The following is a 12,205-nucleotide window of genomic DNA, read 5'->3' as shown; positions in this document are numbered from 1 at the left end:
TAAATCATGAACTCTACATAATAGTGTGTATCAACTCTGTGAAGGAACAGGAAAGAATCCTGTTATATTTTGATTACTATAGCATTACTAAAAGGTATTTGATTCCTTAGATACTTCCATTGAAATGTTTTCTTGAAATCAATAGAGAATAGAATTGGTGTCTTAGAAAGATACCCTTGGCTGAAGAGTGAAGGATGGTCTGAGGTGGGGGAGGGAGTGGGCCAAGGAGCTGGGTGAGAGGTAAGATTGGCAACAAATACCAAGGACCTGAATTTAGGCAGTGAAGTAGGAGGTGAAAAGAGGTCACAGCTCCAAGCACTGTTTCCTAGTATAATAAACAGGGACCTGTGGGAAACTGGAGATGCGAAAGAAGATGTTGAGCATGTCCATGAGTCTTACTTAGCAATTATTGTGTTTCATGTCAAGAAGGATATGTCATATCTGTCTCCATGAAGTGTTAAGCAGTTGAGCTCACCACGTAAAATTTTGGTAGTCAATTGGTGAATAAGCTGCAAATCCTACGTTTCCCTCCATTATCCTAATTAAGAAGGGGAGAGGAGGCATTTTTATCTTACCCTTTTATTGTTCTGGCTCATACAAACCAAAATCCAATAGCTCTGTTTTTAGCTGTTTATTAGCTATCCACTAGGCACCCAGCACTATGCCAGGGAAGTGTCTGCTATAACCGGTTCATAACCAGGCAGTTTTGCCCCTCAGGGGACATTTGGCCATGTCTGGAGTCATTTTTTTTTTGGTTGTCACAACTGGGGGAGTGCTACGTGGCAGCTAGTGAGTAGAGGCCAGAGATGCTGTTAAATACCCCACAATGCACAGGACAGGTCCCCAGAAGAAAGAATTATCCAGCCCAAGATGTCAACAGTGCTGAGGTTGCAAAACCCTGGTTGATGTGAAGAAAAAACGGTAGTAATTATTCTGACAATTGAAGAGCAGCAGGGGTTTTGCCTAAATTATTAGAATAACAACCTCATTTATGGGCCTTGCTTTGTTAATATAGGCCTAGCCAGGTGGTGTTGAATAAGCATTAGTTCATGATTTAATCTTAGTTCCTTTCTCTTCCAGTGACTAATTATAAGCAATTTGAATTGCTATGTGTGATCAACGATGTAAAAGTAGGACAAATGCACCTCTAATGAGACTACATTAGACTCCAAAACTTCAAGTTCCCCGACGAGGTTTGCCCCAGTGCAAGGACAGAGAGGAAAGTCCTGGGTTGTAGAGGCAGGTGTCCTGGCCTTGAGTCTCAGCTCTGCTGCTCCCTGCCTCCCAGAGCCCTCTACGTTCCCTCCTAGCCACGGCTTCCTCATCAGGAAATGCAGCAGTGATTTCCTCACCAGGTCACTTGTGAGGCTTAGCCGAGTCCCTAGGGAAACTTATATTCGACAAGCATCCCTTTTATTCCCCCCTCTGTGTTCCAGGCCATATTGTCAGTGCTGGGGATACATTCATTAACAAGACAGATGAAATGTCTACCTTTATGGAGTCGGGAACAGTTGGGAAGAAAGACAATAAGTGTGATAAATGAGGATAATGAACAGGACGTTAAATGATGACAAGTTCTCTAGCAAAAAGCAAAAGCAGGAAAGGAGCATGATGCAGGGTTGGTATGTTGAAGATGAGAAGGACAGGTGCAGTTCGACTCTTTTTGAGTTAAGACTTGAAATGGGGAGGAAGTGAGCCATGCCCATATCCGGGGGAAGAGTGTTCTAGGCAGAGGACAGCAGCATCTGTGAAATTCCCGGGGCCGGATCAGACCTGGAGAGTCCAGAGAACACGGGGAGAGCCGACAAGCAGGGGAACATCTGAGGTGGGAGAAGGGAAGCAGAGCGTGTGGGTTCTCAAAGAGGGCTGCAAGCGCCTTGGCCGCACAAACCTTAGCTATTTATTACTATTGCCTGTAGGTAAAATGTTCCAATGCGCATTACGGCTCACATAAGAGTGTTCTATAAACCCCTCAAAATTCTGTGCCCTTCTAAGAATGTTTTTAAAGATATCCTTCGTTTAAACAAAATGGCAAGGCATCTAAGTGCAAAGGACAAAATTCTAGAATTCTCATGGCCAATCTGCTCCGTGGGTTCCTTTCTTGCGACAGCCACCCACTCTGCCTTGGAGCCCCACCCATGGGAGAGCAGAAAAAAGTCAACTCGGGTTTATTTTATTTCCTCTTCATTTCTACAATAGGAATAGCTTTTCTAAGCTGCCTGAGAATTTAAAGAACACCTACTTTTGTTGTGCTGCTGCTACACTAGTTTTGCTCTTACAAATTCCTAGAGACAATTTGTATTCATCCTGGAAACGTGGAGATTTTATTTAGATACAGCACTACTATCTAATCGCTGAGCAGATATGGGCTAATAATCTGTGAGATTTCAAGCAGGGATGTTCAAAACCCTTTTTATTAGATGTAAATGATCTTTATTTCAAATCTCACTTCATGCTATTTCAGCGGGACCCACCATTGTTACTTGTAGTGAACACACTTTTCCAATAAAACCACAAACAATAATATTTCTAACTCAGGCTTATTTTACTCGCATTTGAACCAAAAATTAAGAAAGAGAGAACTTCCATTTCAGTCATAGTCGTTGCTACCCTACGAATCAAAATCAATCATTTTTATAAGCGAAAATTTTCACGTACCAAAATGATTTTTAAAGCCACTATTGCTTCTGTTTTTAAAATTTATTTTCCCCTATGAGAACATGCTTTAGTTCGCCTCTAAGTGTAATAAAAGGAGGCCATGAAATAATTGGAGCGGCCTCCTCTATTCTGCATTTTGTAGCCAAGGGTCCTCAATAAAAGTCCCCAGAACTGAAAACATACAAGTGTTAACTGGTTAAAGAATTATTCCCTTAACTCATGAATTCAGCAGGACTGTTTAGCTTATTGCCCCATTCCATGTATTTCGTGGGTTAAGAATGACTGCTGCCACTGATCTGCCCTCATTACCATGTCTGTCCGTCTGCCTGTCTGTCTGTCCCTCACTCTGTAAAACTTTCCCTCTCACCCTTTCACTCTCTCTAAAGACTGACTTTCCCATAGCAAAGGGTGGTGAGATCTCTGCTGACCTAAGGGAAAATGGCTCCCAGAGGTTTGTGGTAAAAAAAAATCCTAAATATAAGGCACATTCTTAGTTGGAAAGTCCCACTGTCCTCTTAGGACTTGTGGGGATGTTCCCGTGTCGGGGCAAGAATATGCACTGAGAATCACTTCCTGATCTAACACACACATTTTGGGGTTCGGAACCCAGAGCACTGTTCAATCCACATCCCCAGAAGAAGCATCTCTCTCAAGCATGTTTCTACAGCCCAGATCAGACTTCCAGGGGCAGATGCCACCTTATGTGCTCATTTCTTCACTTTCAGGAAATGGTTCAAATTTCCAAGTGACATGGGCAGACATCTCCTGCTATCCGGGTCACATTTCTGAATCATCTACCTCATTCCTTGGGGAAGAAAGTTGATGAGAGCTTACCCTACTCCCGACTCATTTTGCATTTCTTTGTTTTTCCGTTTAATTTGTCGGGGACTATGCAAGACTTTTAAAGACACCAATGGCTTTTCCTCCTTTGAGCTGCTATGCCAGAAATCCTCAGAACAGAATAGGCAACACTACATTATACACAAACTCTGGCCATGTCTTCAACTATCCAAAAGGTTCTTATGTCCTTCCCTTGTTGTTCTAGTATGAAAACAAATAAGTAAATACACAGATGTGAGTATCGCCTCACGGGTCATCTGCAGGCTGTGGGAAGTATCTGGCTTTTACATTTGGGGAATAATCTCCTTTCTCTGTGCATTTCTTTCAACTAAAATCCTGATTTTTGCCCTGGCAAGGTCCTCCTTGGAAAAAATATAGAGGAAAAAACTGGGGGCAGAAAAATTGCAAAGATAAATATCTCTTAAACTGCCCCTACCATGCTCTGATTAGCACACCAAGTATTTTTAGTTTACTAGGGATGAAATTATGCTGTGTCAGATGGAGCTGCTGCCACGGGTGCAGGGTAGACATTTAATCTACCCCATGCATATCCCCGGCTCCCATCAGTACTTATTGTGAGCAGAGTTGCTGTAAAACGATGTTGGAGAGTTTGTGAAGGCAAATCTGGGACTGACTTGTAATGATGTCTCCACAGTCCTATGGAGGCTATGTTTCATCACTGGCCCTTGCTTCAGGAACTGGTCTTTTCAAATGTGGGATAGCAGTGGCTCCTGTCTCCAGCTGGGAATATTACGGTATGGAAACATTTCATAAATGTTGCTGTGAAAACATTTAACACGTAATTACTCTATATTTGAGGTTGCTAGGAAAACAAATTATGCAGTAAAATTCACCCCAGCTTCACTGGGGGAAAATATAATCTATAAATGAGGTGGTTTATATGATTCATTGCGATCATGTTGCAACAATCAAGGAAATCTCAAGAACGAGGAAGAAAGGACTCTTCCAAAACCCAGAGTATGCTATCCTCTCCCCGAAACCTTGTGTCTCCTGCTAAACCAAACCTTGAAAACCAGAGCCGACTCTGTTTTTGCCGGCACACGGGTGCAGCATGACTGGTCCTTAAGCACATCTTATACGAAGTTGGGTGGAGCCAAGCTGTTCACCTCCATGACACAGCCTGTCATTTCATTGCTCCAGAAATCAGAGTGATTTAAAAAAAAAATTGGTTAAGAAGTCCACCCCCATGTGTGCCTGTTTTTATGATTAACATCAATGCAGGATGATTATTTGGAATTGACTCTAGTAATGGGACAAAAATTAGCTTTCATCAAGCCCTTGTCCCTGTGTTGGAGTAAAAATGAGACAACTATAACTTGCAGGGAATCTTTATTCAGAAAAAGAAAGTGTGTGTGTGTGTGTGTGTGTGTGTGTGTGTGTGTGTTGGGAGAGGAGGATTCGAGGCACCTAGACCCATCCTAGATTAATGAGGATACCAGTAAAAGTACTAGAGGTGGCTACATTTGTGATTTCTTTTAAAATCCAAGGAGGCCATTCCATTAGGTCCTCTCTAGCTCAACATTCCCTGCACTAAAGGGTGGAAGAGAAAAAGCTTCAGATCAGTCCTTCCTAATGGCAGCTGTTCCTGTTTCCTCCTTGGCTTCTCAAGCCCGGTTGAGGCAAATCGCAGAGCAAATGACGTGGGTGGAGCATTACAGTAAAGGAAAGCAAGAACCTTCCTCAGCAGCTCCGTGGGGGAAAGTGAGGAGCAGCAGTTCGGTAACCTTGGGGTCTTATTGGTTAGTGACATGACCTGTATCACGTGTAAACAACATATTCTTATATATTTTATAGCATCTATCTACACAGAACGATTCATGGGCCTCCCAACAAAGAACGATAATCTTGAGCACTACAAAGTAAGCGTTTTCTCTTTAATCTAGGTCATTGAGTTCTTGCAAATGTGCTAAATACTTTTGAGGCAGTCTTCAGAGTTTACACTTTTGCCGGGTCCCCAAGCAAATAGGCTGATCTTTTGTTAGCTGCAAAACACCTCACTCGGAAGGAATTTACTCTCCTTGGATTCTCTTCTTTCTTTCCCCATCCTCCCTTCCCTCACCTCCTTTTCCCCATCCTCCTGCCCACCCCCAACCCCTACACAGCTTGAGCGGGCATCATTTATGCCTAAGGTCTCACTCATATGTAACATATGACACATAAACTTCCCGTTTTTCAAACTAAGAATCAGATGGAAGTAATGCAAATGATGATGAAAATGTGTTGCTCTGACTCTTAAATATTTATCAACCAAAGCAATACATAATTTCAGTATTGGTGCTAAGTCCATCGCACAATGATTTAGCTAGTTTTCTATTAGAACTTGCAGCAACTAAAATGTTAATTTTTCCTCTTTTCCAGAATTCAACTGTGATGGCAAGAGCAGAATATTTCAGAAATGTAGACTATCTTCTCATCCACGGAACAGCAGATGGTGAGGTTTAAGCAAGACTCTTACACATAAAAATACTGAGCCAACATCACTTTGTTTAAGAAACATTAAGCATCCTCCTATGCCTGTGCTCGGGGTCAGTACCTAAGAGTCAGAGACATTTCCACAAATGAGTGCGATTACTCACTGCTGACAATGTCAACCGCACGACTAGATAATTGTCGGTGTTCATTTGCAGGCAGTACATTGTCACTCGATGCTTTCTGGTATTTAGCAGCACTTTAACTCTCTCTCTTTGTTGCAGATAATGTGCACTTTCAAAACTCAGCACAGATTGCTAAAGCTCTGGTTAATGCACAAGTGGATTTCCAGGCAATGGTACATAATTTCGTTTTACTCCTGTTCACGGCCTTAGACCCGTAAGCTCAAAGGAGGAGGAATCTGATTTTTTCATTATCATTATCGATATCATTGTTATTTTTACTGAAGCCTGGCAAACGGGCTGTGAGGTAGCATAGGCGAAGGATTAGCGAGTGGGTCTTGGATCTTCCGCGAACTCCCTGAAGGACACTAGGCAAGCCGTATATGAAATGGAGACATCTGTGAGATTCGCTGATCTTCTAGCTCGAACATCCAATAGTTCTGTGATCCTGCTTGCATAAGTGTGGCTGCATGCTCGGCGTCCCCACAAAAAAAGCTGGGAGTCCCGAAGCAGCCAAAAGGTCTGTTTGTTCGGTAAGAAGCAGTTGGGGGATGTTGTCAGCAGCCTCAGAGGCTCCTGAAGTCGGGGGGCTCTGCTCAGAGTTAGAGAACCCTGTCATCCGTGTGTCCCCAGGGCCCGACACGAGCCTGGTCCCGCACCGAGGCTCGACTTGTCCCCGAGCGAATGAATGAATGGGCTAGCTGGAGGACCCAGGCCGCACAAGGACTAGGAAGGGACACCAGAGAGGACAGAAAGGGGAGAACCATGGCAGGAGAGACAACCCCTCCTCGGGAGCATGAGTTCTCCCTCACTTGCTTTTCCGGAACAAGAACCTCAGAAAGGAAACCCCATTTTTAGAAATTGGGCATTTGAAAACAATTTACAAAAGGGGATGTGAGATTCTTCTGATTTTTTAAATTGTGATCCCCCCACCGCACCCCGTGTAAATTCACCTTGTAAGTATACAGCATTCCATCAGGACCACTGTCCCTCTTTATTCAGTGAAAACAATAATCTCACCAGCATCTCTCCAACAATGAAGTTTAAATTTATAATGTCATCTCCCTGGGTGTTTTTAATGGTACTATGTTTAACTCCTATGAAAGGTGTTTACGGTTCTATGTGTTGTGGATTTTCGGCAGCAGAGAGGAATTGGATTCAGAGGCTAAAAGTCTCGCAGAATTTTTGAGCTAGAGGAAGCCTCAGAGAAAACCAAATCCAACCTCCTCATTTTTCAAATGAGGAAACCGAGCTCCAGAGAAGCAAAGTAATAGACCCAACACACCAGCTCTGGAACACTTGCCTGCGTCCCGATCCCCCAGAACGCTGGCCATTGTAAGAGCCCAGCCACCAAGATCTAAGATAGAAGCTTAAAGAATGCAAAAGAATAGCCAAGGTTAATAAAAGGCCTCTCTTGTCTTCCTGTTCTTAATGGTCACGGTCACGTGTAAACTCTCTTATTAAGTGTTCCTAAGTAGCATTTCAATCACAATATCAGAAAAATTATCAGGACCTGCAAGCATTAAAAAGTCAAAGCTGGATGCATCGTGTGGCCGCAGGGGTGACACAGGCTTCTCTCTTTGTGTTTCAGTGGTACTCTGACCAGAACCATGGCATACCCGGCCTGTCCTCGAAGCACTTATATACCCGCATGACCCACTTCCTAAAGCAGTGTTTTTCTTTGTCCCACTGAAGATGACGCAGATGCAAGCCTGTATCACAGTCTGAACACTTCGTATAAATGCCTCAGACCATTTGCTTGTTTTACTCTTTATGCTGTTCAATCTTGGTACAAACAAACAAATGAATGATGTTCTAAAGGCTGGCAGTAAGACTCAGAAGTTCAACCCAAATATTGTTTACATTTTCTGGCACTCTCTGAAAGAAAAGGGAACCATGCCTTTTGCTTTGGACACAGACAGTGTTGTATCACCTGTTCGTTTGAGGAAAATAATAAAGTGAGAAATTAAAGTGCTATTATTTTGTCTCTGTGCATTCATTTCAGCTTATGGTTTTATCAGAAAGAAAGAAGAAAGAAAAAAAGAAAGAAAGAAAGAAAGAAAGAAAGAAAGAAAGAAAGAAAGAAAGAAAGAAAGAAAGAAAGAAAACGCTTGTGCTAAACAAGCACCTGAGTGATATTAGGTGGTTTTGGAGAAGAATCTAGAAGAGTTTGGATTTTTATCATTAGAATTCCAAGGGCTGGAATGAATAACTCAGAGTACGCAAAACATTGTTCAGAAATCAAGTTTGAGATGCATTTTGTAGAGGCATCCTGATGTTTGCACTCTATGCTGTCCCTCCAAGAAATGTTTATTACATTTCTCCCCAGGTTTCTTCAAACTAACCAAAAGCATTTGATAAGGACAAAGTGAGAATTTTTTAATTCAGGCTCCTTTTCATTAACGCTTCGAATTTGGAAGCATTCCTGTTTTGTATCCCTTTCAAGAATTAGTACTGGTAACTGCCTTCGGATTGCTAACCCACCACCAAACCAAGCAAGCAAAACAATTCAATAAAAAGGACATCTGCAGCTAGGAAGAAAAAATGTTGTGTCTATGAGATTCTTCAGGGGTTTGAGTTTGACTTTATCGAGCTCATTCTGAAAAAGAAAAAAAAAAAAGCCATAATGCCTGCGATCCCAAAGGTGAAGCTTTGCCAGTACGGGTCCCCATCAATTAGAAACTTACAGGCAGCTTCCATCTCTGTGACGGCCACAGAATTAAAAGATCCAGGTCACCAGAAGAGATTTCTTAAATGAATGTTGGAAGTGTCAATGGAGCCACTCCCTAGGGGACTTTTCATTGATGTGTTTCCTGGCACTAGGTTGCTCTGGATGATTTCTCCCGTCCCTAGCTTGATTCTAGCTGGAGGCAGAAGACCCTTGTGCCTTCTCTCAGGCTCTCTAGCCTAAAGAACCAACCCTGGCTTGCAGCATTACTGCAGGAAGGGTCCTCGAAGGTCACAGACCACACACACCTCTGGAATTGTCAGACGTTTCTCTGTCCAACTCTGTCTCCACTCCTGCTTTCTGAAATCAGGCCTCCCACTCAGGCCACGTAATCCCACCTCACCCATCAGGAAGGGGTGCCCTGTCTAGGAGCTTGGGTAGCACCCACACCAATTCAGGGCTGGCCATAGTCCTTCCTCCCCATACCTTTGCAACTACTGATGCCCTGAGGGACACAGAGACAAGCTTTTACCTTCCTGTTTTGTTCTGCCTGGAGCAGCCTCCCAAGCAAGCCCAGAAGATGTCCTCCTAATATTCTCCTCATCCACTCTCTCCAGCAAAAGCTCTTTCCTAATACTCTACCAAGGGGGACAACAGGGCAAGTGCAAAAAATAAGAAAATCTTGTCCCTTCAACGTCTTTTCTTCTGCCTTTGCGGATTTCTGCCCAGCTGTTGTATCCTATCAACATGCAATAAGGGGTCTCCAGCCTCACGCCTTCGTTCCCACGGCCGCAGGGGCAACTTCTAAAACACGAATTGAAATGTGCCATTATTCCAAGGGGAAGCCTCCAGTCTTCTCCACAGTCTACACGTACTGTGTGGACATCAGATGGAGAACATTGCCATCATCACAGACAGTGCTATTGGATGGTGCTATCCTAGGAATCTTCACAGACCATATCTTAGAACGTAGCATATGGTAGAAACTCAGCGATTGATAGATGAGTGGATGCATCTGTGTTTGTAGAAGATTCATTTTTTCTACATTACATTTGCTAGAGCCTTCCCTGACCTCCTCAGGTAGAGTCATGCAGGTGCTCCTCAGGCATTCAGCATGTGTTTATGTATTGATTCATTCATTCAACAAGAATTCATGGAGTCTGTCTGTATACCCGACACGGTCCAAGACTTTAAGGATCCAGTGAAGAGCAAGGCAGCAACTGGAGAGGCAGGTTTTTTGGGTTTTTTTGGGTTTTTTTAATGTTCACATTTTGTACAGCTTTACTAGATTCTTCTTTTGGCGTGGAGGATAAAAGATACACAAATTACAAAGGGCAAAGACTTAATAGAAAAATACCAGCCCAAAAGGGATGATTAAAAACATCTGACTTTTTCTATTTGTAGGAAGCAAATTGCAATAATAACTATCCCTTAACTACATTTTATTCTTGCATGTGAGATTTGAGGAGGAGGGTGTCCTGACACCCAAATTAATGCTGAAAGTATAATCGTGCTTCATGTATCACAGACTTGGATTTTTCATTCATCCATTTGACAAATGTACTTGCAAGCCACTGTTTTAGGTACCTCCACCTCCCCAAAATGCATGTATATTTAACAAGATGCATGTCTATAGGCAAAACTTAGAGTTTTGTATAGGCGAAAAATGAATGTAACTACAATGCAAGTTCAAATGACACCAGAGCCCTAGGGGTGGGACTCTAATACGTGTAAGAGGGAAACCATAAAAAATTGTATCATCTCAGAATAATCTCAAGTGTTAGTCCTGCAGTGCTAACCGTAGAGCTGTTTCAAATGGTTTCAAAATCCTAAATGACAATCTCATATATCCTAGAGTGAATGAGAAGGAAGTGGTAAGAAAATGGGTATTTTGTTAAATTTAACATAAATGAAGGAACTTGTAATGAGGTTTTAAAAAAAATTTTGAGTCTGTCCCAAAGCAGAAAATATATGAGTTACTTCCTTCGAGAAATATATTTCGAATACCTATGCTGTGCATGGCAGTACTCTGGGTACTGCAGGGGTTACAAAGATGAATATATGTACAATTTCTCCATTTCTAGACTGTTTCAGTAAAGGCGACTTAACGAATCTGATTTTCCCAACATTTGAGCACTTTTCAGAAACTGACAGATCTTTATGCAAATGTTGTTGCCAAGCTGTTTGTAATGGTGAAATTATACTTTGACAGTAACTCTTTAAAATATATTAAACCCAGCTAAGGTTTTTTTGGAAATGTTGCCAATTAAGTGACTTTAATGAGCTTCTTGATGGTAATGTAATTAAAATTCAGATGTTCTAATTGTAAAAAAAAAAATTACAGTTCTGGGAAAGTTAACAGTAAAATAAGCAAATGTAAAATGAATTACAACTAATTTAAATAGTGATTATGTGGTCTTCTGAGAAGATTTTACCAAAACAATGCTTTCAATTATGCTGTTTGTAAAGAAGAAAGAAGACACCTAACAGATATTTTAAATTTATCCAATAAAGCAGATATTTTGAGTTTATCCAATAAAACAGATTTAAAAATTCTGAACATGGTGAATCATTCTCAGCTTCTGAAAGAACTGCTAAAACACTCCCTTGGCATTATGGACAGGTACTTTGGCAGTTTGAAATGGAATGATTTCTAATTCAAGGAGAAATAAGTGCTTGGACCTTACCAACCTATTCATGGGGAAAACGATCTGGCTCCTAGCAAAATCTCTAATGACCACCTGCTCAGATTATTGGCATGTAATACTAACATGCCGGTTACAAACTCTTCTTTTTGACACACAGGTAGTATCTTTGGCAGGCTAGAGCAATACAATCTCACTCTATTGGTCTCTAATTAATACTCTATTACTTATTCTACTTATTTAAAAAAATTGCTTTGACAGTATGTGTTTTGACAAATATTAGTTGGCACAGCATCACATCCCTCACATTGTGGTTATATAGAATCGATATCCTGTGAATAAGAGCAAAACTGAAGCAAAGGGCACAACACCATGGTTTGACAACCCATCTTCCTTCTCTCACAAGTATTATCCATCGACAAGCAAAGACAGGAGTATCTTTGCTAGCTATTAATTATTGGGGGCAGGAATTTTATATTTTTGAAATACATGTCTTAATGTAACATTTAGGGTGATGGAAAAATTAGTATGTTAAAAACCACTATCCATTCACACATATTCAATTTGTTATTTGTTATTGAGGCATCCTTTCCAACATTCATGGACATAATAGAAATTTTAAACATGGCATAAAATTTGTTTACATCACACCAGCGCTAAGCTAAATTTCCGGCTTTGAGAAATGATAAAAAATAACGATGCTTTAATACATACAAGCACTTTATATAACAAAAGAAATAATGCTACTGTCTGAAGGTTAAAATAATACTTTGCAATATTAC

At 41.4% G+C, this 12,205-nt stretch overlaps 1 protein-coding gene across 3 annotated transcripts in view; it reads left to right on the top strand.

Moving 5' to 3' along the window:
• Window positions 1-8,087, top strand: part of FAP (fibroblast activation protein alpha) — a 71,402-nt gene extending 63,315 nt beyond the window's left edge. For all 3 annotated transcript variants that reach the window (XM_025994157.2, XM_025994158.2, XM_072751745.1), the window contains 5 exons: window positions 4,154-4,253; window positions 5,314-5,378; window positions 5,878-5,950; window positions 6,213-6,286; window positions 7,702-8,087. In XM_025994157.2, the coding sequence (XP_025849942.1) occupies window positions 4,154-4,253; window positions 5,314-5,378; window positions 5,878-5,950; window positions 6,213-6,286; window positions 7,702-7,803 (414 nt within the window). In that variant the 3' untranslated portion in view covers window positions 7,804-8,087. The remainder of the gene's footprint in view (window positions 1-4,153; window positions 4,254-5,313; window positions 5,379-5,877; window positions 5,951-6,212; window positions 6,287-7,701) is intronic.
• The last annotated feature ends 4,118 nt before the right edge of the window (window positions 8,088-12,205 follow it).

This window comes from Vulpes vulpes, chromosome 3 (assembly GCF_048418805.1).
Source record: "Vulpes vulpes isolate BD-2025 chromosome 3, VulVul3, whole genome shotgun sequence".
Lineage (NCBI taxonomy): Eukaryota > Metazoa > Chordata > Mammalia > Carnivora > Canidae > Vulpes > Vulpes vulpes.
The sequence above is the reverse complement of the archived record's forward strand: the minus strand, read 5'-3'. Positions and strand labels throughout refer to the sequence as shown.